This window comes from Megascapheus bottae, chromosome 3, assembly GCF_031878675.1.
Source record: "Megascapheus bottae isolate mThoBot1 chromosome 3, mThoBot2.hap1, whole genome shotgun sequence".
NCBI lineage: Eukaryota > Metazoa > Chordata > Mammalia > Rodentia > Geomyidae > Megascapheus > Megascapheus bottae.
Window position 1 is genome coordinate 61,659,513 of NC_143511.1, and position 25,060 is coordinate 61,684,572.

The following is a 25,060-nucleotide window of genomic DNA, read 5'->3' on the forward strand; positions in this document are numbered from 1 at the left end:
ATCCTGAAGCTGACGATGGAGCTGGCATTTGAACATGGGATTGTCTGACTCATGCCCCCAGGACAAGATGCCAGAAACACACTGTCCTAAACTTCCTAGGGTGGAGAAATCCATCAAGTTGCTAGTGAGGGAGACAGATAAGAACCAAAAATAACTCCGCTAAGCAAAATACGTCATATGACTGATTTATATGTCTGTCTTCCATCTTTGTCACTCACTGGCTGGTTGAGACCAGCCAGTGAAAAGTACCTTCAAGGAAGACAAATCTCCAGATGCCCAGCCACAAATGAGATATTCTTCCTTTGTTTACTCTCCTGCCATCTATATCCACAACCAAGTATTGTAGTTATTTCTACTCAGGCCCAAGTCTAGATCCCTATAGAGGTAGATCTCACCTCTGTTCGCAGGATGTAAAGGAACCTCTTGATCTCTCTTACATGGACAACTAGACTGGCTCTGCTCTATTCCTCTCTGCCTCAGTTTGCTCAGAAGAACACAGAGGAGGAATAGGATAGGGAGAGGACCCCAAACTGCTCCCTAGGGACTGTGGAGGTACAGGTCTAAATCATACTTGATGCAGCGTCTTAGAAGGCATTGGGGAGGTTTAGTGTCATCTGGAGTGTGGGCTCTGGAGCAGACCTAGAAGGTTTCATATTTGGCTCTGCTGCTGACCGGATATGGGCCCTTGGGCAAGTCTTATGTTTTCTCTTTGGACCTCATGGAAAGCAGGGACAGGAGTGGTGAGGAAGGTACTCAGTTGATGCTACCCATCCTGCCTGAACAGTTCTGTGGGGATGCTCCCTAATTCCCATCAGGAGCCTCTGATGAGGAACCTGCTGGTCTCATGTTCCAGTGAATGAGATACAGGAAATGGGCAATCTAGGGCCCTTCAGCGATGTGAAGAGTCCAGATTTGTGCCACCCCACCCCCATCCACCTTCTGGGCAGCCTCCCTTTGTCCATCTCCCCCAGAGACACATCATCTGAGGCCCCTCATCCCCTTCCCTGAGCTGCAGGTGTCACATGGGGGCCCAGAGTTATAGCTGGCAGGGGAGGGTAAACAAACAAAAAACCCCCAACTTTCTAGCTTCATGAATTTGTTGCTATAAGACTGTGGGATGGGGAACAGGTCAGATCAGGCAGCTCCAGATGGCAGGTGAAGAAGGGGGCCAGCAGCTTGACAGAAGCCACCAACTCTCTATAGACAAAGGGATTGCAGCTCGTTTCAGGTCAATAACCTGACCAGGCATTAGTCCTGGAGCTGAGTCCCTATATGGTAGAACTCTAGTACAGGCTACTGTCACATCCTGGGGAAGAGAAGCAGGGAGTACCCAAGGCTCTTTGGGAGAACTGGTAAGTATTTCTTACCTACTAGTTCCAAATCCTTAATAAACTGTGGATTGTGGAATTCTGAAAGAAGGGGAAGGCTGCCGGGTGTGATGGCTCCCACCTGTAATCCTAGCTACTCAGGGGCTGGGATCTAAGGATTGAGGTTCAAAGCCAGCCCAGGCACTAAAGTCCATGAGACTCTTATCTCCAATTAACCACCCAGAAAGCCGGAAGTGGTGCTATGGCTCAAGGAGTATGGTGGTAGCCTTGAGCTGAAGAGCTCAGAGACAGTGCCCAGGCCCCGAGTTCAAATTCCACAATCGACAAAAAGAAGGGAAAGTCTTCCATTTTCCAGGAAGATAAGCCCACATACACCTCTGAATGCTGAGTGACAATGGTCCCCAGCCTGTCAGAGAGGGAGGGTCTGACTTCCACATACACTGGTCTGGGGTCTTAGCTGAGAAGGGCTTCTTGTCAAGTGCATCCCACATTGGAGCACTCAGTAGAGCACTCTGCTTCACAGAGGGAACTGGCCCAGCATGTTGGGGTCCCCATGGAAGAATGAGACATGCTTATACCCCATCCCGAAAGCTGCCTGCAGATGGACCTGTGGTACAGGGTGAGTTTCTGCTATCTGCTCCAGCATGGGAGCTCATGTACAGATTTAGATCTCACAGATATGCTCACCAGTAAGTCGGACCCTGGTTCCTATGCCTTCCTTTTGATGGGCCCAGCTTAGCCCTGTGAAGGTCTGTCACACTCTCTACCTTTTGAGAATTTTTTTTTTTTTTGCCAGTCCTGGGCTTGTGCTCAGGGCCTGAGCACTGTCACTGGATTTTCTCAAGGTTAGGGCTCTACCACTTGAGCCACAGCACCACTTCTGGCTTTTTGCTGTGTATGTGGTACCAAGGAATCGAATCCAGGTCTTCATGCATGCTAGGCAAGCACTCTACCACTAGGCCAAACTCCTGGCCCCCTTTTGAGAATTTGAAAGGACTAATTAGAGATCCTTCTCAGGCTTTCTCAACCTGGTAAACATGAAGATTCAGAAAATATGAAGGGACAAAACAAAAAGTAACTTTTTCCCAGCCAGTCATCCTACACAGATACTTCATGGCAATAGATTCCATACCACCATATGTGAGGACTCATCAGAGAGCTCCCGGGAGCAGAGGACAGAAGCTTTCAAACAGGTAACTGCAATGAGAAGGTTCTTGCTAGCTAGCACTGCCCATTTTTTTTTTTGTCGGGGGGTGGGAGGGCAGAACTGAGGGCCTGAGCACTGTCCTTAGGCTTTCCTCAAGGCTAGTGCTCCACCACTTGATCACCACTTCTGGCTTTTTCTATATATGTGGTACTGAGGAATCGAACCCAGGTCTTCGTGTGCGTTAGGCAAGTACTCTACCACTAGGCCAAAATCCTGGCCTTAGCACTGCCTTCTTACTGACCCCATTAATCCCTGCAGCAGGAGTGGCATTTCTAACTCTCTCCCTCCTCCCCCCCCCCCCCGACACACAAACACACATACATACATACACACCAGCTCCTACCTTCATCTCCCTCATGCATATACATACTCCCACACTAACAGTGACTCAGACAGAAATTCTTCCCTTCCTTCCTGAGCAGTTACTACAGGGTTGACAAATGAAGCCATGGTGATGTTTTTAGCAATCCAATGGAGCTGTCCCAGTGCATTATTTATTGCCTGACACGTGACCCCTCCTTTTATCTCGCATTCACTTGGGAATGGAAAGTGACTAAAGGCAGATGCTCACAGCATCCTACTACCTTGAATGACAGAGTTTCCTCTTACACCCCAGTAACTAGAACAGAACCAAAAGCTACTTGGGATAGGTACAGCCAACATTTACTTTGGAGTGGGATGAACGAAGTTAGGAGACTTGATGACACAAAGGCAGGGAAGTGATTCTGAATGTCTGTCATCAGTCTACCTGACACACCCACACCTGAGCACTAAGTGGGCCCAGATTACAGCTAGGTGAAACACATAGCAGTCCTGTAAACCACATAGAACTGGATGGGACCACAGGGCTCCATGGCTCCATTAGGTTCTGCAGATGGCTCTTAGGTTTCCAAGCATCTGAGCCATCTCTGAAGATAAAGATACTGGACCTGGGACCCTGATGTTAGATTTGAATTTCTCCTTGGCTTCTCCTTCCCTTAGGGACCAATACATCATTGTTGAGGGGTCAATCAATACTAGGAAAAGGGACAGCCCAACTAGATTGTCAAACAGCCCTGGCATGTACCCTGGGCAGTTGGCACCTCATACACATAGCATTTATCCAGAGTAAGAGCTGAGTACAGCTGAACCTCTTGAGCAGGGCCACAGCTCATACCTGCTAGGTCAGGGATGGTGACCCGGTTCCACTCCCATGGCTGGTCATATTCATCGGCGGGCCTGTCATCATCCTGGGGCAGCTTGCTTTCCCTCAGTCGAGGACTCATAGTGCTCTCTGAGTCTGAGTCCACACTTTGGCCTTCGGGCTCATAAGGGGTGTCATACAACTGGATGCCTTTGTGTTGGGACCGGACACTTTCCTGCCTCTGGAATTCTGCAAGAAAAAGAAAGAAAGTAGAGATGTTATATGAGACCCTTGCCAAGGAACAGCCTTAAGTTCTGAGTTGCCAGCAGAGGAGATGAAGGCAATAGACCAGGCCCTTTCTGTATTCATGTCACCCCTGTACCCGGAAGCAGCATTTTTGTACTTTTTCGGAAGGGATTGCTGCTTAAGTAGATAACAGGCTTTTGGTATACTGACAGCCCTGGAAAGCAACCTGCTTCTGTCTACCTGCTCACCTGCCTTTAAGAGCAGGGCCCAGAGGTGAACACCATAGGTGTGTTCTCAACCCATCCAGCTCCCTTGCCTGACAACTGAAGGTCTTTTCCTGTATTCTGGACTTTCAGACCCCATATGTACAAGGAGACTAGGCCAAATGATCCTCTAGTTTTCAACCCGATTCATTTGAACAACAACAAAAAACAAAAAAAAAACAAAAAAACAAGCAGAGAAACATATGGACTTCATGATTATTTCTTGTTTTTCCTAGAGTACCACCTGGGTTGTTATTTGCCATTTTAATTTGTATTGCTTAATAAACTTATTTAAAAGGAACTTCATATTACCATCCTATAGCTACGATCCTTTGCCAAAAATAGATGCTAAACATATGAAGTGTGAAAGAGGACAAAGGTACTGTTATCTTTCCTGCTGGGAGGAAGCCTACAGCCTGCTTTTTTCTTTCCTAAAAGGTGGGGCAGGCAGGAAAAGGAGAGTTTGCACAGGATACCAGAGTAAATACTTGATCTGGTATGGTAAATAAAAATTATTTCCTCATCAGTTGCTGGAGGCTCACATCTGTAAACCTACTCAAGAGTCTAAGATCTGAGGACTGAGGATCAAAGCTAGCATAGGCAGAAAACTCCTTGAGACTATTATCTCCAATTAGCTATCAAAAAGCTAAAACTGGGGCTGTGAGTATGGCCTAGTGGTAGAGTGCTTGCCTAGCATACACAAAAACCAGGGTTTAATTCCTGGGTACCACATATATAGAAAAAAGCCAGAAGTGGCGCTGAGGTCAAGTGTTAGAGCTCTAGCCTTGAGAAAGTATAAGGACTGTGCTCAGGCCCTGAACTCAAGCCTAGGACTGGGGGGGGAAGGGGGGGAGCTATAATTGGAAGTGTGGCGCAAGTAGTAGAATGTCAGCCTTGAGCAAAAAAGTTGAGGGCCTTGAGTTCAAGCCCAACACCAGTACACACACACACATAAAATTACTTTCAGCCAGGCACAAGTGGATCATACCTGTAATTCTAGCTACTCAGGAGGCTGAGATCTGAGAATCATGGCTTGAACAAGAAATTCTGTGAGACTATTATTTTAAATTAACCAATAAAAAGCCTGAAGTAGAGATGTGGCTCAAGTGGCAGAGCAGTAGTCTTAAGTGAAAAAGCCCAGGGATAGTGCCTAGGTCCTGAGTACGAATCCCAGGACTGGCTGGTATGCATGTCTGGGGTTGTGCACGTGTACACACACACACACATACAACCTATTTTGTCTCTGTAGAAAAGATAAGAATAGACAGGGAAAAAAAATCCCTGAAGCCGGGCGTGGTGACATGCCTGTAATTCCAGGTACTCAAGGGGCTAAGATCTGAGGATTGTGGTTCAAAGCCAGCCGGGGCACTAAAGTCCATGAGGATCTTGAACTCTGGGCCTGGGCGCTGTCCCAGAGCCTTCAGCTACTGCCCAACCCTTGAGCCATAGCCCCACTTCCTGTTTTCTAGTGATTAATTGGAGATCAGAGTCTCCAGGCTTGGAACAGAGATCCTCAGATCTCAGCCTCCCCAGTAGCCAGGATTACAGGCATGAGTCACTGAGCCCTGCTGCTAGACTCTCATCTCCAAATAACCACTAGAAAATAGGAAGTAGTCCTGTGGCTCTAAGGGTAGGGCAGTAGTCTTGAGCTGAAGAACTCAGGGACAATGCCCAGGCCTGGAGCTCAAGCATCAGGACCGACTCCCCCCCCCCCAGAACCCCCTCCCCCAAATCCCCAAAAATATGCAATTCCCAGGCCACTTACAATGTATCTCCTATGAGAAAAATGAAGTGTCCCCATAGTTTGTCAAAACATTTCATTGGTCCTTCAAGTGAATATAGTTTGAGATAGTTTATTAGTATTGAACAAGATGTTTTTTTCTTAGAGGAAGATGAAAAGGGAAAGCAAGAGCTACAAAATGGCAAAGCTTTTTCTTCTTAAATAAGATCCAACTATAAAGTATACATAACTGTAAACTACTTAACGTACACAACAACCTGATCTGTTCCACACTGTGTTGCAGAAGTCTTTACCATCTGCTACACTTCCCTCCTCCACCTCCCAGGTCTGAGGAGTGGTCTTGCCTCCTGTGGGGAGAATGCCATGGCCAAGGATAGAGGAGCAAGGGCATTGAGATGTTAAAGGACTGGCAGGGAAAATCACCTCCTTATCACCTCTTTCACCAATAGGACCAGTAACCTGCCCACTCCAGTTTGTAAAGTGCCTCTCTCATGTTCATTGTGAGGCAATGTACTTCCATCTGGAGCAATCTGCTTACTCCTCACAGAGCTGGGCTCCAGGTACTCAGTGGAAAAATGAATGAGAACTGACAGCCAGACACTACTCTTTACCTCCAAATTCCAGCTAATTTATGAAAGTCCCTGATACCAATGATATTCTACACAAATACCAGCCTAAAAGGAAAACATGTGCTGTGAGTAGATTAGCTATTAAATCAGAGGGACGTGTGCTACCTCTCAAGCAGGATTTATTGTTCCAAAAGCATCTGTGCTTCACCAAAGCTGAGCGGTAATAGCATGCAGTTAAGGCAGAGGATGTCGGTATGGCAATCATTAAAACAAGCCTCCCTCTGTATTACATGAATTCAAATTTTCATTAAGGCCCTAACAATAGGGAACAGTTAAGTAAATTATGGCATGTTAACTGGATGGAATATTAAGCAGTCATTAAAATGATAAATCGGAAGATAATGCAGCTACATGGGAAAGCGTGCATGAAATTATGCTAAACTAAAAAAATAAAATACTAAATTGTTTATATGTTAAGAGAGTAAGCGTATACTGAGAGCTTTTGAAACAAGTCATGGGCAACGTAAAAAGTACCCCAAAGGGAATTCTGTTCCTTGCCGGGGACTTGCTCAAAACCAGCATTGCACATAATGTCCTTAATATCAGAACCCTAGTGACAGCAATACTGTAAGCACAGACACACGCACAAATAGAGAACTGAAAACCTGCCCCAGAAAGGTAAACAGCTACTGTGAAGAGCAGAAGGGATTATTGTATAATTATTTTTGGAAGTTGTTGTAAATAATAAATAAAGGCACTAGTAAAGAAAAAATGTAATTAAGACAGGAACACATGAAAGTAAACAGCCTGGGTTTTAAGAGCTGTGTTTTGTAAGCAGCTGCCTGCCTCTGAAAGTGCACCATTTAGGGAACAGCCTGCTTTCTGGGAGGGTAGCCAAGGGCCCCAGTAAGCCAAGGGTCCCTGTGCTAGGTCAACTCATCAGATATCACTGCCCCCTGCCTAATAAGTAAGCCCATTCTTATTAGCTAGGCCCATTGGTGCCAGTCCCAAGACTGACCTAAAAGGGAAGCTGAAGGCCATATGTTTTAAGTCACAAATTATCTGGACATCACAATCTATATATTCATGGAAAATGACCTTTAATATCAGGTGGCAGGCTGTGATTTCATGCCTCTTAGGCAGCAAGCAGAAACATTAAATTGACAAGGTGTGGATTTCTGTTGGCCTCTGGAATAGAAAGGTTTTTCAACTGGAACAAAACATGAAGAAAAAGGAAAAGATGGAAATATTTACTTACTTATTTTTTAAAGAATCAGAGAAGGTTAGAACTCAAAGGAACCCTAAGAATTCACCTAGGTACTGGGTTCATTACCTGGGGGGCTGTCAGGTATGCTTCTCCACAGCCTACAGCATAGAGATCTTTTGTTGCATGGAGAGAGTGGGTGATAATCTGAGCAAGGATGGAGGGGAAAAAGAAGTATGGAAAGAGGAAAGGTGCAAGCCAGGATGAGCTGTCTCCCGAGGGTGCGATGGGTGTTTACAATCCCCCATCTACAAGCAATGGCCCCTGTACTTACCAACAAACAAAATTAAGATTACATTTTAAAGCATGAAGTGGAAGACAAGGCCAGGCCATGTGCCCTCTGCCCCTGAACATGTTGTCTCCACCATTATGAACATCCCCCCACTAAAGTGGCACATGTAACACTGATAAGTCACCATGAGGACCTGCAATCTGTAGTCTGTATTAATGTATTTTGTATGTCCTGGACCAGTGGTTGAAATGTCCTGCTAAAGGCTGCATGAAGTTTGGGAAATCATTTGGTAATGGTGGGACAGAAATAGAAGGAAGCTTGTGGCTTTCCTCTCTGGGAAGCTTAAGTCAAGAAAAGCAGCCAGCATCTCAGGTACACTCTGCCTTCTCTAGCAGCACCACCATCTATCTACCTGCCTCATACTCTGTCAGGTAGCATATACAGGATACCCAGCAAATACAGGAGGTGATGAAGAGGAAGGAAACTCAGCCAGAGCACCCAACCCAGATAGATATGGCTACATTATACTTACTGTATATAAGAATGAGGAGGCAGCTTTCAGCTGGGAGAATCTGAAGAGGCCTTATAGAATTTAGGCTTGAGGTCAGGTACAGTGGTGTGGCAGACAGAAAAGACCTGGGGTACAGGAGGTAAGATGAGGCCTAAGGGAACAGAAGCTTGAGTATGTACATTAATTGTTCAGGGAGCTGGGCGTTTACAGGCACCAGTGGAAGATGAAGCAATTGGCATGTGGAGGTAGGCTTCTGGGTGGCCTCAAAACCTGAGGGACACCACTCCTAAGAACATAAAGAAGCTGCCCTTGGGCAGGGGAAGTGGGGGGAGGGTGGCACAGGTGTGTCAGAGCCTCAGTAGAAATGACAGACGCTGGCTTGCAGGTCCCTCACCTCTAATTTTCCAGCTAGGCTTGTCTTGCAATCCATAACAGCCCTCAAATCATAGGGTGGCAGGCTCAGAAGGGATGTGTGGGCTCATAGTTGGCTCCAGCAACTGCTTGTCATGAAACAAATGGCCTTAGTTTTCTCATTTCTGGATGGGGACCAATTACATCCATATTAGAATGATGTGATGAGGAATAAATGAATCTATACACATCAAGTGATTTACCATTACATATTGTTGCTATCATTTTGGGGTCATTTTTGTTCTTGTTTTGGGGGAGGGAGAGGCTAGGGTTAGAACTCAGGGTATCATGCTTACAAAAAAGGTGCTGTTCTGCTTAAGCCACTCCCCTAGCCCTACATCAAGTCTGGTACATGGTGTAAAGAAAGCATCCTGGGAGCTGGGCGCAGTGGCTCACACCTGTATTCCTAGCTACTCAGGAGGCTGAGACTGAGGATTGTGGTTCAAAGCCAGCCCAGACATTAAAGTCTACGAGACTCTTATCTCAAATTAACCACCAGAAAATCAGAAGTAGTGCTGTGGCTCAAGGTGTAGAGCAGTGGCGTTGAGCTGAAGAGCTCAGAGAAAATGCCCAGGCCCAGAGTTCAAGTCCCACAACCGACATAAAGAAAAAAAGGGAAAGCATTCTGAGAATTCCATTTTAATTTCAATTGCCACTGCTAGGTAGCTGCCTTGGAACCCCATCATGGAGACACCTCTTCATCTGAGACCCGCCCCCCCCCCTTTTGTCAGTCTTGAGCTTGAGCTCAGGGCCTAAGCATGTCCTTGGACTTTCTCAAGGCTAGAGCTCTACCACTTGAGCCTCAGCACCAATTCTGGCTTTTTCTATGTATATGGTACACTAAGGAATCGAACCCAGGTCTTCATGCATGCTAGGCAAGCACTCTACCACTAGGCCAAATTCTCAGCCCTGATCTGAGACCCCTTTTAGCCACCAGGACCTTGAAAGGCCTGCTTACTGAAATCTTGACAGAATTTCCAATTTCAGTTGCTGCTTTAGCATTCTGAGATCTGAGCTCAGGATCACTGTGGGTAACAGGAAATGTAGGGGAGGACTCAGATATGTCCAATAATTGCATATGGGGAAACTGAGGTCTACAGAAGGAAAAGGGGCCCAAAGACTAGGGCTCCTTCTTGTCTCTCCTAGACAGAGGCTTTCTTACATCTCTTTTATCAGCCTGTCATAATCTCTGGGAGGCAGGGCATCTATTTCAGGCAGGTCTCTGAGGTGTTAAAAAGTATATCCGGCACCTCAGACAGAGTGATGAGCTCCACAGGAGCAGCAAGCAGCTGCTCCTAATTAGACACGCAGCCGAAACCCAGATTAGTGCCAGGGTACCACATCAAAGGGGAGATGGAGGGCTTTCTCCCAATATGAACTGTTCAAACATCTGCTGGAGAAAGCCTCTCCTCCCAACTGGAGTACTTTATTTATGTATTTAATTTTCTGCTAGTGCTGCGTCTTGAACTCAGGGCCTGAGCACTGTCCTTGGGCTTTCTCAAGGCTAGAGCTTTATCACTTGAGCCACAGCACCACTTCTGGCTTTTTCTGTGTATGTGGTATGGGGGAATTGAAGCCAGGGCTTCATGCATGCTAGGCAAGCACTCTACCACTAGGCCAAACTCCTGGCCCCCTAATGGGGTATTTTAACAGGCAGTTCAGAACAGTAGGAATCCTTTGGGCCACTGTAGGCCAGCAAGGACAGGGCAGTTCAGGACCTGGAGACAAATCAACTTTCATACATGTAGGCCTCACCAACTCCTCCACCTAGAGCTCAAAGCCATGAGACTGACAGGGCTTCTTTTACCATCATTTTTCCCAGTGTGAACAGAGTAAGGACTCTGTAGAAACAGGGATGTGGACCAGTAACAATGGTTCCCAGAAGCAACACAGGTCTGTCACTACTTAGTAAACTTGTGCTGCTTGCTCTTTTGTGCTCAGCCCAAGGGCAGGGCAAAGGACCATGTCTAGAACCAGGAAATACAATGTGCCCCCATTCCTCAGACATCTGTCCAGTGTTGGGGTCCTCTTATGAGCCCTTCTAGCCTGAAGAACCAGGGAGCAGAGAAGGCCTGTATACCAGATGACAACAAATCTGCTTTCCTATGATTTAAAAGGCCACGTGGGCCTCAGCGCAGAGCTTGAGGGTGCTGTGTGCCATTACTGCTGTGTCCTTCAGCCCAGCCGTCACTCTGTATCTTTCAGTGACTGCTTTTGAGTGCAGAGGCCTCTGGGCAGCTAGAAGCCAGCTCTGGCTTGAGCTCCCGTGGAGATTCAATAAGTTGAGCTCACTGCTCCTGCTCTGCAGTTAAGGGAAGTGACCAGATGGGAGGACACTGCCTTAGAGAAGACAGTACCTTCATTTCTAGTCCATCTAAGATTCACAGCCAAGTGGGGAGTATGCATGCTTTTGTTTTCTTTTTTGGTACTCACTAAGCCTCTACTATGTGCTGTGCTGGACCCTATGCTGGATACCAAGAACTCCAAGGTGTTGGGTGAGGCTTCTGGCCCTCAGTATATTCATGATTTAGCAAAAGAGGGAGGGCACTGCCATCCATAAGCACCAAGTTAGTAATGGCTATGGATTTCTGGATACCTATTTGTGTCAGACACTTTCCTAGGTATTTTTAGGACTCCTCCATCCTAAAGACACAGAAAGAAGAGTGATGCAGATAAGGTGTCTGCAATCTGAAAATCCAAATGGAAACCTTTTTGAGAGATGACATGACATCATATGTAAAAAATCCACACCTAACGGTGGGAGGTGCAGTCAAAAAGTAGGCACATTAAAATGACTATATAAAAGCTGTGTATTGGTGGCTCATACCTTTTAGCCTAGCTACCCAGGAGTCTGAGATTTGAGGACTGAGGTTCAAAGCTAACCCAAGCATGATAGTCTGTGAGACTTTTTTTTTTTCTTTTGGTCATGGGGCTTGAACGCTGAGTCTGGGCGTTATCCCTGAGCTCTTCAGCTCAAGGCTAGCACTATACCACTTGAGCAACAGTGCCACTTCCAGTTTTCTGGTAGTTAATTGGAGTCTCTCGGATTTTCATGCCCAAACTGGCTTTGAACAGTGATCCTCAGAACTCAGCCTCCTGAGTAGCTACTGGTGGCCAGCTTGTGAGACTCCTATGTCCAATTAACCACCAGAAAACCAGAAGTGGTACTGTGGTTCAAATTAGTAGAGTGCTGGCCTTGAACTGAAGAGCTCAGGGACAGCACTCAGGCCCAGAGTTCAAGCCCTATGGTCGGGGGGAGGAATGGAGGGGAGAATATAAGAATATGAACTCAAGTCCACAAGGGAAGCCCTGGAGCATATGAGACCTAGCAAACCATTTTCCGACGCTAGCTGACAGTGTACTTATCAGTCAGGATGAATGGGGCTGGCCATCTCAGGGCAATCCCTCACAGCCCTGAGGTTTAGCTGATAAAGTCCATGTGCAGGTCCTCTATGCATCCTTCAGGGGAGCATGTACCCTGAGGCTGAGAGAACTCAGCACAGGTGGCTGACACAGCTACTGGTCCTAGTCTGGTGGGCACTAAGCCAGTGATTACAAGTTAGCAGGAGGTAGATGTGATGAGGTGCCACCTTCCCCAGCAGAGCCAGGGCCATTCTGTACTAAAGTACCCCTTTCACATACCAGTTTTTCCAGCCACATGGTCAAACTTTTCTGAACACCTGCGACTAGTCATGGAATCACTGCCTCATGCTGAAGGGCTGCAGCTGGCATCATGCCCCATGTCCAGTACAGATGCCAGTGGAAGTGACCTGCTGTGCTCTAGTGAGCTCTTTGTCTAGTCTTCCTCACAAGGGGGAACTAATCCCCCTAGGGGCTCATAGACAACCTTAGTCTTCTGGGTGGTGATGAAGAGGCTGCTGGCTGGGGACCAGTCTTGCTCTCCGTTCACCAGCTGTGTGACACTGGCCAAGTGCCTGATCCTGTGGGACTCAGATCCCTCATGGCTGAGGTGAGAGGGACTGAGCCAGATGACCTTGAGACTGTTCTGACTCTAGAGTCTCTCTGTAGTCTGAATCTACAGAGAGCTGAGAGTCCCACAGCACTTCCTGTGCCACTGCTCTATATAGCCCTAGCACTTGAAGAAGAAAGCCGATACATATAAGAGTACCCATCCTACCAGCATATAACCTCAGGATCCAAACTGACTAGTAAAAAGCTCTACTTGATTTAAAAGCTGTACTCTCCTATATGGGATGTCATTTTACATGTCAACTTGGCTGGCCTTCTGGGTATACAGATGTTGGGTCAAACAGGATTGTAGACCGAGCACGGTGGCTCACGCCTATAATCCTAGCTACTCAGGAGGCTGAGATCTGAGCACCACGGTTCAAAGCCAGCCTGCTCAGGAAAGTCTATGAGACTCTTATCTCAAATTAACCCCTAGAAAACTGGAAGTGGGGCTTGGCTCAAGGGTGGGGCTGTAGCCTTGAGCTGAAGAGCTCAGGGACAGTATCCAGGCTGACTGAGTTCAAACCCCATGACCCACAAAGACAAAACATGATTCTAGACATTTTATTCGAGTATTTTTGGACAACATCAACACTTAAATTGGTAGAGAAGGTTAAATGGATTGCTTCCCCATAGGGAGGTTGGCTACAGTCTGTTGAAGGCCTGTAGTGAACAAAAGGTTGATCTTCCCTGAATGAGATTTCTCCTGAGACATCAGTGTTCTTGCCTTTGGTAACTGTACCACTAACTCTCCTGACCACATCTTGACTACACCAGTGACTGACCCATCAACCCACTTGCTCTTCAGAGCCCCCAGCTTGCCAACTCAATTAGACAGATCTTAAGACTTGCCAGTCTCCATATCAATAACTAATTCCTTTTTTTTTTTTTTTAATGTGTTGGTTGTGGGACTTCAACTTAGGGCCTGGGCACTGTCCCTGAGCTTCTTTGCATTCAGCTAGCACTCTGCCACCTGAGCCATAGCACTACTTCTGATTTTTGAGTAGCTAATTGTAGATGAGTCTTATAAGGACTTTTCTGTCTGGGCTATCTTTGAACCATGATCTTCAGCTCTCCGCCTCCTAAGTAGCTAGGATTACAGGCTAATTCTTTACGATAGGACTCTATTTAAGACACATATTACTGGTTCTGTTTCTCTAGTGAACAGTTATGAATACATGCTTCTGAAGCACTTCCCTATATGCCTTTCACATGGGTCTTGAATAGGCAGCTTGTCTATTCACCTCTTAAGAAACTTAGCTTCTGCCAAGAACAGATCAACGAAGATAGCAGATCTATAAAGAGGCCTATTTTTCAAGACCAGGGAGGACCTACAACTAGATGTCTAGCTGAGTACCACCCAGTTTCTTAAGAAGGATATGCAATTCCTTCAGAAGCAAAGCACCAAGAGCTCCTCAGTGAGGAACCTTACCTGATCAAAGAGTGACCACTTGTTAAAACCCAACCAAATTTAACAAGATGAAGAGGAACATTCTATCATTCCATATAGCACTTCCCAGTCCACAAAACCCTTTGCATTATTTGGTTTTTATAACCATCTGGCTGTAGAAGGAAGGATCCTGGTAGACGGGGGATCACGGGGGAAGCAGGAAACGTGCCAATATCAGAGGGAGAAACTAGCATGGTTCCTGAATAAATGTTTATGATTTTACACTACTGCTTTCCAACTCCACCGTTATCTTTTTGTTTCTTGGTGTCACAAGCACAAAAACCATTCTAGTTAGGTGTTTTTGTTTGGTTTACAGAGGAGAAGGGAAGGGAGAAGCATATCTGGGATGATGCCCATGAAAACTAGCAACCTAAAAGCTATCACTATTTACTTCACTCATTTTTTTTTCCTTTGCCATGCTTCTAGTCTAGCTATTTTGCTGGCTATTTTGGAAATGGAATCTTGTGAATACTTTTGCTCAGGGTGGCTTCAAACCTTGATCCTACAAATCCTTAGCCATTGGCACCTGATTCACCTCACTCAAGTAGCTCTTTCTACACCAACGCTGTTATACACTATCCATGTAGCATCATACCAATCATGTAGAAGGAAGCCTCTAGTGGATATGATGTGTTTAAAAAAACAAAACAAAACAAAGCAGCTCCTCCTCAGTGGCCTAAAAAATATGTCCTGCAGAGCTGAGTGCTGGTGGTCCATGCCTGGAATCCTAACTACTAAGGAGGCTGAGATCTGAGGATGGAGGTTTCAAGCCAGCCCAGACAGAAAAGTTTGTGAGACTATCTCCAACAAACTACTCAGGAAAAGCTGGAAATAGGGGGCTGTGGCTCAAGTGGTAGAAGCAAAAGAAGTTCAAGTGCATACCCAGACACAGACATGCAGACACACACTGCAAGACTCCCTCTTCAAAAGGTGTGTATACTCTATCAGCTGAGGCACTATGAGACTCTAAGCAGTGATAGCCTCTCCCCGCTGATGAAGACCTCTTCCATATGGCTGCCCCTAATGACCCAGCCTGAAATGCTGATGCCCCAGAGTCAAGACCAGTTTTCTGCTGATTCCCCCCACCCTCACAGCAAACCCCCAGTGTGTGAGAGTCAGCACAGGGGCTCAAATGTGAATCCAAACCTGTCACTGGCATCTATTTCCATCCTTGGGAGTCTGAGATGTCTGTCACTTTCTAGCAATATGCACGCTCAGATCCCATTCCCACCCTAATTCTGAGGGCTGAGTTCAAGTCTAATCTATCCTAACACATCCCCTGCGATTCCTGACACAGAACCAGGCTCTACAGATGCTCTGAAAATACTAGCTGAAGGAACAACACAAACAGTTTTTTGTTTGCTTTGAAAATTCAAAATTTAGCACAGAAAAAAACCCCATAATTTAAAAAATACTTGTATACTCTAGGGAGTATACTCACAGACTGCTAGAGGGAGTATAAACTGAAAATGGCCTTTTCAGAGGTAAAATGACAGATCTAACAAAATCTAAATACCATATGGCCCAAAGTTCTATTTCTAAAAATACCCAGACCCACATGCAGAAATAAATGAATAGGGACGTTGGCTATGAATAGGAGAATAACTAGATACACTGGCTGCAGTCACATCACAGAAGCATTTAAAAGAACTAATGACCTTGGACAAGATGTATGGCTAGAAGATGGTTTATGTAGAAGAGGATGCATGTGCTAACATATAGGTGCCTATTTTCATAAGCAAGTAGACAGGTGATTATAAAAATACACAAATTATTAACAACTCTAGTCTCTGAAGGCAGATTTCATTTTTAATCATATGTATGTTAACTTTCTTATCCAGAGCTTTTTCACTCTCCGCTCAACTAGTTTTGTTGAGATTCAGGCCTCACTGTGTAGTCTGGGGTGGCCTCAAACATTCAGTCCTCCTGCCTCAGCCTCCCAAGTGCTGAGATTATAAGCATGAGCTTAAATAAGTTCTTCAGTGTTGCAAATGTGCACTCAAAGACTACATACTCTAGTACTGCTCCCACAGCACTTGCTGAATGTCTATGATAAGCCAGGCATCTCCTATGCGCTTATATTAACCCTAGGGACCCGGGGAAACCAAGATTCAGAGAGAAAGAATAGAAGATGAGGCTGTGTATGGGGACCTGGGATTTATCTCCATCCGCTGGAGCTCCTGCATGAACTGCATCCTGGGGCAGGCTTTGGATCAACAGCCTCTGTCTTTGTGGCAACTCCTAAAGAAATTCCATTTCATATGATGTTCACAAACTTAAAGTTTGAGAAGTGAAGTTTGGAGCAAATTATATTTGGGCTTATGTATCTTAGCTGACTCTCCCCGCCTGTGTCAACTTCCTTAGTGCTGAGATTAGAGATGTGTTTTACCATGCCCAGCTCCAAGATGTACATTTTTAATTATAACAGACACCTAGACAATATCCTGGCCACTTAAAGAGTCACTGGATTTTAAGACACCTTTTAAAGAACTGCAGTTATAGCCTCAGCATCACACATGGTGAAGCTCTTCCCCCTCCCCTAACAAAATGCGGTATGGTTGGCAGATTCTTGCTTTTGAGGACCCACGGTTTTGCAACAAAGCTTCCCCCCTCATTCCTGGCAGTGGATACTCTTTCCTCTAAGTCTCAAATCAAATTAACTCCCCTGTCCAACTCTGACTGGCAGATATGAATTAAAAAAAAAAAAAAAACCTAGGGCTGGGAGTTTGGCCTAGTGATACAGTGCCTAGTATGCATGAAGACCGGGTTCGCTTCCTTGCTATGACATACATAGAAAAAGCTGCAAGTGGTGCTGTGACTCAAGTGGTAGAGTGCTAGCCTTGAGGAAAGCTCAAGGACAGTGCTCAGGCCCTGAGTTCAAGCCCCAGGAATAGGAAAACAAAACAAAACAGAACAAACAAACAAAACAAAACCTTAGGCTTCTCAGGATGCCCTGAGAAGGCAGGTGTGCTCAGGATGAAAGAGTCTTGAGGCCTACACAGAGGAGGTTGTCTCCCAAAAGTGATTCCTGGCTAAAGGACTGAGAGGATGACATGAGCCCAAGTGTGCCCTGAAGACCGAGTAGCTCTCATCTACACATACAGTCTTCTTTGGGGCTAGTTAAGTATGTCATCTGCTCAAATATCAGGGCAGCAGAACATGTTAGCAGAAGAAAAGAGCCACCACACGCATCTGAAAGAGGCAAAGGGGCAAGTGCAAATTCTGTGCTAAACTTTATCCCCGGTTGGAGCTGGGCAAGACTTATTGTCTCAGGGCTTTATTTTGTCAAATTTTGTGCTAGATTTTCATTTCTACCTGGCCACTACATACAGGGTGGTATAAATGAACTAAATGACACCAATGGAGTCTGTCTAAAGGCAGATGTATGCAGGAGTCGTCCAGTGGAATTGAATGCCAAGGCTATCTGAGACAGAACCAGGGGGTTGTTGTACACATGTACGCACCGGCTTCCATTCTCACACCCATGCCTCTAGAAGTCAAATGCTGGAGCTGTACACAACAATGGGTTTTCTCTTTGAGGACTATCAGAAGCATTTCTTATTAGGGGAAGTCACGTGAGCAGCTCAGCCAGAAACCTGTGGCAGATGAAGTGACTGACAGGTGGAGAAACGTTAATAAAATACCAAGCAAGAGCCTGTGCTACAAAGGAGATCATGGAGATTTGCTGGAGATGCTTCTTCCTTTTTTTCTGGATTGTCTTCTAGATTGTCTTATGACCCATTGAGTAAGCTGAGGGTGGGATGGGGAAGGATGCCTGAGTATGTATTTGTGTGTGCTAAATTAGAAGAAAAAGGAAGTTACAGGAAGAAAAACAAGCCAAGCTAAAAATAAGGCAGCTCTAACACTACTACTACTACCAGACATAAGGTATAAGCCCATCCAGGCAGTGAGGCTAAAGTGCGATGAAACAGAAAATAGGAAGTTCCCACCTAAAAATAACTAGGAGTATGAATGTGGACACACTGTTGAGAAATAAGGAATTTCATATGTGAGCCTGAGATTCAGTTACGTCTGTGAGAAAGGGGCTCCTCTCACTCTGGGATATGAGATTCTCTCCCAAACAGATCTGGTACTACAGATCTGAGACCAACCCCCCCCCCCCCACCCAGAGAACTCCAAAGACATACAGAAACCTCACAACAAGGAGGCAAGGCAGCAGGCAGACCCTGGACAGCACCCATCTCTCTGGAAGCCTCGCATCTGCAAAATGACCAGACTTGGGTGTCCTACTGACCTCAGTTGCCTAATCATTGTTTATGTTTATGTGTGATTGTGGCAATACTGTAATATGAATGAGTAGAAGGCTTCCATGAGACTCTCTACTGGCTGCCTTCCAAGATGGTGACCCTGGCAAGTCCTCTTATTTTTCTGGGCTTACAGGAACTTTAGTCAGATGACAACAGTGGAGCTCAGGGAATAACAAATGAGGAGCACCAGGCCTATAGGTACTTTCTTCAGGCCCACCTCTCATGTAAATGCAGTAAAACTGACCTCAGGTATTGAATGCAGTGCCAACTGTTTTTATGGACATTTTTTTTCTTTTTTTTTTGGGGGGGGGGGTCATGGGGCTTGAACTCTGGGCCTGGGCACTGTCCCTGAGCTCTTCAGCTCAAGGCTACTGCCCCATCCCTTGAGCCACAGCCCCACTTCCTGTTTTTTAGTGATTAATTGGAGATAAGAGTCTCATATTCTTTTGAGCCTGGGCTGGCTTTAAACTGCGATCCTTAGATCTCAGCCTCCTGCATACCTAGGATTGCAGGCGTGAGCTACTGTGCCCAGCAGATATGCACATTTTGAAACTAAACTTGGAGACGGGTCCAAACTCTAAGCCTGCCATTGACATGAGCCTACTCATGTCTCTCATGGGAAACCTGCCCCAGTGGAGCCTCTATAGCTTCAGTTGTGGAGTAGTTGTGGGAATATTAATATCAACTTCACGGGGCTGCTATAAAATAAACCCAGACAAAGGATATAAAAGAGACTTGTAAACCATAAAACTCTGTGCAGATGTTATACATTAGAGAAGAACAAATACACATGTGCTCAGATGCATACAACCTTATTTCTAGCTGACATCTGGTATGAATGACTCACAGTTGACAGATCAAGTCGACAGGAGAGGATGTCTCATTCTATGTTGCCCAGTGCCTTTCAATAGCGTCAACTTCTACCTCACAATTCAGTATTTGTGATACCACCCCTAAATAAAAGACTTGTACTCTATGGCAAGGTTCTGGGGAGACAATCAGATTCCAGAGTTCAGAAAAATGACATGCTTTTACAGGGCAGCAACTACCAAGCCCAAGAAAGAGCATCTTCATGTCATGTCTCAACCATTGCTTCCTTTCCTTACGAGTGTTTTGTTATGCACATCACCTGCTGGCGGAGGTTTTCTCAGACTGGAAACCTACAACTGATGTGATATGACAGCTGTGTGGTGCTGCCAGACAAGCTTCCTCACTCAGCACTGGGGGGAGCCAGGGCTGGACAGAGCCCGAGGGGAGGACAAAGGGGAGGGCAGCAGCTGTAATGTGACAGCTGCCACCACACAGACAAGCACTTCAGATTTCACTCACATCCCCCTGATGGAGGCAGTACTGGTCACACATCATGTGACCAAGAGTGTCCTTGCTCATCTGTTTCCTGCAGAGACAAACAGCCAAGAGGCTTCCCATCCTGCCCTCTCCAGGAATCTTAAACTCTTAGGATGCAGAGTGTCCTCCCCATTGGCACCCAGGCCTGAATGCTTCAACCATCTGTCTCTTATTCCTGTCTGGGAGAGAGCTTTGCTTTTCCAAGTCTTACTTATAAGACTGAGAGAGAGCTGGTCGGTCACCTACTGCCAGTCTGTGAACAGGCAATGGTCTCAGTGTGCTTAAAACCTGAGGGATGACAGGGCCTCAGAGGTCTGTTGGGGAATCGCCTGTAACCCCCAAATCTCATTCAACCTCCAAAGGGGGGATCCTGGCCCAGTTTGTTTTTATCTTTGATCATATAGAATTATTAATAAGTGAAGGACTAATATGGTGAACCAGGGAACAGAGAAAAGAGGGATGTTTTAAATTAGGAGGGAAAACCTACAAACCCCTGCAAAGGCCCTGGTCACAGGCCCAAAGAGAACTGGCCAGATATCCCATCATGCCTACCTACTCCCGTTGGTACCTGGCCCCAGTCGATGGTACCCTTAAGTGAACTCCCTAACATCTTCTAGAAGGAATGGCTTGAAATCAATTACTGTGAGACCCGAATCATCATCTTAGGCAGATGTCTTTCAACATCCAATTGGCTCACATCCAGCAATTCTGTACAACAGGTCAAATCATTCTGTTTCCTGGGGGTTTAATTTTCAACTAATTTCTCTTGCAGACTCACCAGAAAGGTTCCTGCTGTTTAAAATAGAATGTACTAGGATTCTTTATGGAGATTTTTCTATGTGGAGAACAACCTATAATGGCTATTTTGAAAAGCGTCCAAGCTGAAATGACTGCCATTCTGTGTGCCCACAGTCAGCCTGGGTCAGCAGGTGGGAGTAAGGCCAGAAGGTTTCTTAAGGAAGCTACAGGCCAACTAACCTCAGGATTGAGTGTTTCCACCTTCAGGGGGTATTGAACCCAGCACCTCCCCTCACATCCAAGTACAGTTTTCTAGGTTCTCACCTGGGTCACACACTCACTTCAGCTGGTGCTCAGACTAGTCTGCTCTTGCAGCCTGTCTAGATTTCAAAGGGTTCTTAGTGTAGGTCCCTGGCCTGTGTGTGTATACACACACCCAGAGCCTGCATAAATCATTCTGAGGGCAGGTCTTAAAACAAGTCTTTGAAAATACCTGGTAAATCAGAGTACACTTACTTAGGCAAGAATCTACAATGCTTATCTCTAGCAATCGACTGGTTTTCCAGTCCCTGAATGCTAAATCAATTTGTTGTGACAAACCTCAGGGCATCGGAACAGTGCCTGCACTAGACTGAGGTCAAGGCCTGTGCCTACCTACCAGCAATCACTTCCCCTTTCAGCTCCTCTTTTCAACACCCAAAGGCCTCCAAGGTTGGGTTTAGTTCTCATCTCCCTACAGTAGTCTCCCTAACCACGCAGAGGAGGAATTCTTTCCTTTTAATCCCCTGGGCTGGCACTGGATTGTCTGTCCCATTCATGTGTTGATTAACTAACCAGGCCTTAAGACATTTCCAGTGTTACTTAAAAAAATAAAAGCCTTGTAGGCGCTTGTTTTCTCTCATATATGGAAACTAGATCTAAAATACAACTGGAAATGTAACCTGTAACTAGGCAATTACATAGATTTAAAAAAGGATATTCTTAGAAGAAGGCCTAACTCTTCTGAACATTTAAAATACTATTTATCAAAATGAATTCCAGGAAATAGAAACATAAGGTTTTTCTTTTCTTTTTTCTTTTTAGGGAATGCAAAAGAGGAATACAGAAATGAAGGATGGGTGAAGAAATGCAGGCACAGTATTCAGTATACACTATGTGGAAAGTGAACTATGAAACTTGTAGGCAGGGACATTAAATCATATTTAAAGTAATACAATTCTATTTTTAAAAATTGTGACACAGTGTATGCACCTTCTTATTCTAGACTAGTTTTCCAACTTGATCTTGGCATTTGGATCTAGAGGCTCTATGTGATGAGTTTGCCACATGACCTAGTACCTGCCTGCCTAGTATCAGCAGGAACTGAAGGTACTCAATAATTTGATCCAGGGCAAAGATAAGGGGGTAGGGAAAAAGTTAAGGTTCAGTAATGTCAAACAATCCTCAGGATATACATCCCACTTGATGGGAGGAGTTGGAAACCCCAGTCATTGGACATCTTAGCAGCCACAAGTCCTTATGGGCCCTCTGAAACCTGTGAAACTGCAGGCACACTTGGCATTGGGTTTGCTCTCTTCACTTTGGGATGTGGCACCTGCAAAACAATCTCATCTTCTCTATGTGGTATCCACCTCTGTGGGAATCCTTCAAATCCAACTCAGTTGTTAGCTCTTGACCTAAGAAACCACTGGTAGGACCTGGGAACTACCATGTTGACCCTTTCCTTCCCGCCTTGAAAGAAGAGTTTCAACTCTTTGGATGCCTTTGTCACCACCCCTCCCCACTTTCCTGGGAACCTTGGTGACTGCAACACCCTGTGGTGCTCTCTATCCATGAAACCCTAGTTGGGGTCACATTTACCTCCTACTGCTGCCTGGGTCTCATTTATGCTATCTTCCTGGGTGCCTGGCATGAAGAATAGAGAATGATCACTGAAGGGATGGAATGCTCTTAAAGTACTTTCTACCATAACCCCAAATCATCTCTCACCTAACTGGCTGACCTGAGCTGCCTGGCTTTGTCCTCCACAGGCCATTTCAAGGTCTGCTGCCCCTTGGCCCAGTGTAGTGATGAGCCATTCCAACATGAAGGGAGACAGAGGCTGGGGCAGCCTGTTCCTTATGCTGAGGCCAGGACACCAGTGTGTCTAATTGGACAGATACTTCTCACTGTATGACAAGGCCAAGTATGAAAAAGGACAACAGAGCTTTGAGATCTGCAGTCTCTACAGATGAACTGGAGCTAGGAGTATCCTCCTGGCTCATGTACCAGGGGGGACAAGTGAGCAAGCAGAGGCCTGTAACATGGACACTTGGCACTCTGCTGTGACAAAGCTGGTTTTCCCTTGTAAAGTACTGCCCTACTCACCTGCCATGTCGTAAAGGGGAGATTTATAGTGGAGATTTATAGCATCTTTGAGCTCTCAGAATTACGATTCCAAGGCATCAGTGAGAAGCTGTGGGCATTTCAAAGGAGCAGCAAAGAATACTAGGGCCTTAACACAATCCTAGCTCACACCTTATCCTGCTGGCCTGGACTTTGCAACCACAAATGATTCCTTAAGCTACCAACTGCTCAGAACGACAGATACCCCAAAGACTCATGATATAACTCCCTCTTCCACCCTGCCACTGAGCCAGATAAACAATCTCAAAAACTTTTTCAAATTCAGAAGAGCATGTGTTGATAGGCCCATATAGTATTTTGGTATACTCATTTTTCAGGCACAAGCAGGTAATCATATGATTCAACTAGTTATTCCATTTGTAGCCACTCAAGTAACTACAAAGGTAAGGCTTAGACAAGAGCAGAGGAAAAGACCATTTACACCCCATTTTAACAAGTCCAAGCCATGCCAGGACTGATGGAGAAACTTAGAGAAGGGCCTAGAGAAGAATGTCTGGAGGAGAGAAAGTCTGGGAAGCCTTTGAAGTCTGGGAGCAGAAGAGTAACAGGATCCACAGTTGGGGCCAGGCCTGGAAAACTCATCAGGAGACAGTGACAAGTAGAACTGGGTGTGTGTGTGGGGGGCGGGGGAGCTTGTGCGCGATCTGCAGGGGAGCTTTAGCTTTCCCTGCAGAGGTAGGAGAGAGTGAGTGTATGGCCATGGGTGCCAGAACTGGAATAGCTGCTTCCCTTTACCCTTGACAGTGCATGTACAAGATGACAGACTTTAAAGATCAGTTAAAACTTATTTTTAAATCCGGCATAGTTAAATAAATTCCCTTTGGAAGCAGGCTGGTGTGGAAAGGCGTCCCCAAGGGAGGCCTGTGAGACTTCCACTCACAAATAAGGTTCTTGGGTGCTAAGTAGAAGCAGCTGATGACAATGTCACATGCCATGGGCCATGTAGAGGGCTGATGGCTGCTGAGGAAAAATACGAACAAAAGTACCCCAAAGATGGCAGCCAACCAAGAGGCAGAATAGGAATTTCTGAGTTTTGGAGCTCAGGTGTCTGTGCCTTCAGTGTTGTCCAGTGTCTTACCACCACTGCTGCCATGCATGAAACTGGCCAGTGCTAGCACTACCATAAGGTCAAGCTGGAGCTTTGACTGAAGAAATGGGAAACTTGAGGCCCAAATCCTGTCCAAATAAACGAGGGGTCAGAGGAAACGGGGCTAATCTAGTTTCTGCTCCCAATTTCTTCCCAGTAACCACAGACTTAGTCTGCAAACTACTTTGTTCTCGGGTTTACAAGATCTCTGCTATCAGAAGCAAAGCCCTGGGAAGGTTACATGAAGGATGCCACACTACAGTCCATGGGTTTTTACTATATCCTCAGCCTCAGGCCTTGCATGGCAATAGCAAAGAGACAAGAGAGCAGGCATACATGCCCTGCCATGGGCAGGGACACAGAAATGAGAGGAAGTTGGGGTGAACAAATCTGCTGACAGGCCAGATTAGAGCCAGAGGAGTTTCAGGGAGGCCCAGGCTTGCACCCGTCACTACAGATGGAGATCTCTAACCATAAGACCTTTGGTCCCCATGAGCCATGTGCAATAATAATGTGAATTCTTGGCCTCCAACAAGGGCCACTGAGAGAAGGGAGCTCAGATTGCATTCTCAATTTCAACAGTCCTTGTCCTGACTTCCTCAACAGGAAGGACCTGCACTGTGGACCTTCAGGGCAGCCTTCCCTTCACTATGATTTAGTCTAGTAGGCTGAGAACCTGGAAGGTTTCTATAGAATCTGTGCATCCTCTGCACGGTATGTCGATTCCCCTGGCAGGCCCATTTCTAGGCCTCTGAAGTCCCTGGAGACTCTTTCAGAAGGCTTGGGACAAAGGGGCTCTACCTGTGACGTGAAGCCTCAAAGTATATCAGAGGGTGAAAGGCTTCACAAAACATACCACAAAAACTGTCCTTGAGGTATACTTACAGCCTAGGCTAGGTT

The 25,060-nt window shown here is 45.9% G+C and overlaps 1 protein-coding gene across 1 annotated transcript in view; it reads right to left on the reverse strand.

Moving 5' to 3' along the window:
• Positions 1–25,060, reverse strand: part of Shb (SH2 domain containing adaptor protein B) — a 124,038-nt gene that overhangs the window by 34,019 nt on the left and 64,959 nt on the right. The window contains exon 3 of the mRNA XM_090330284.1: positions 3,692–3,907. Coding sequence (XP_090186410.1) covers positions 3,692–3,907 — 216 coding nt within the window. The remainder of the gene's footprint in view (positions 1–3,691; positions 3,908–25,060) is intronic.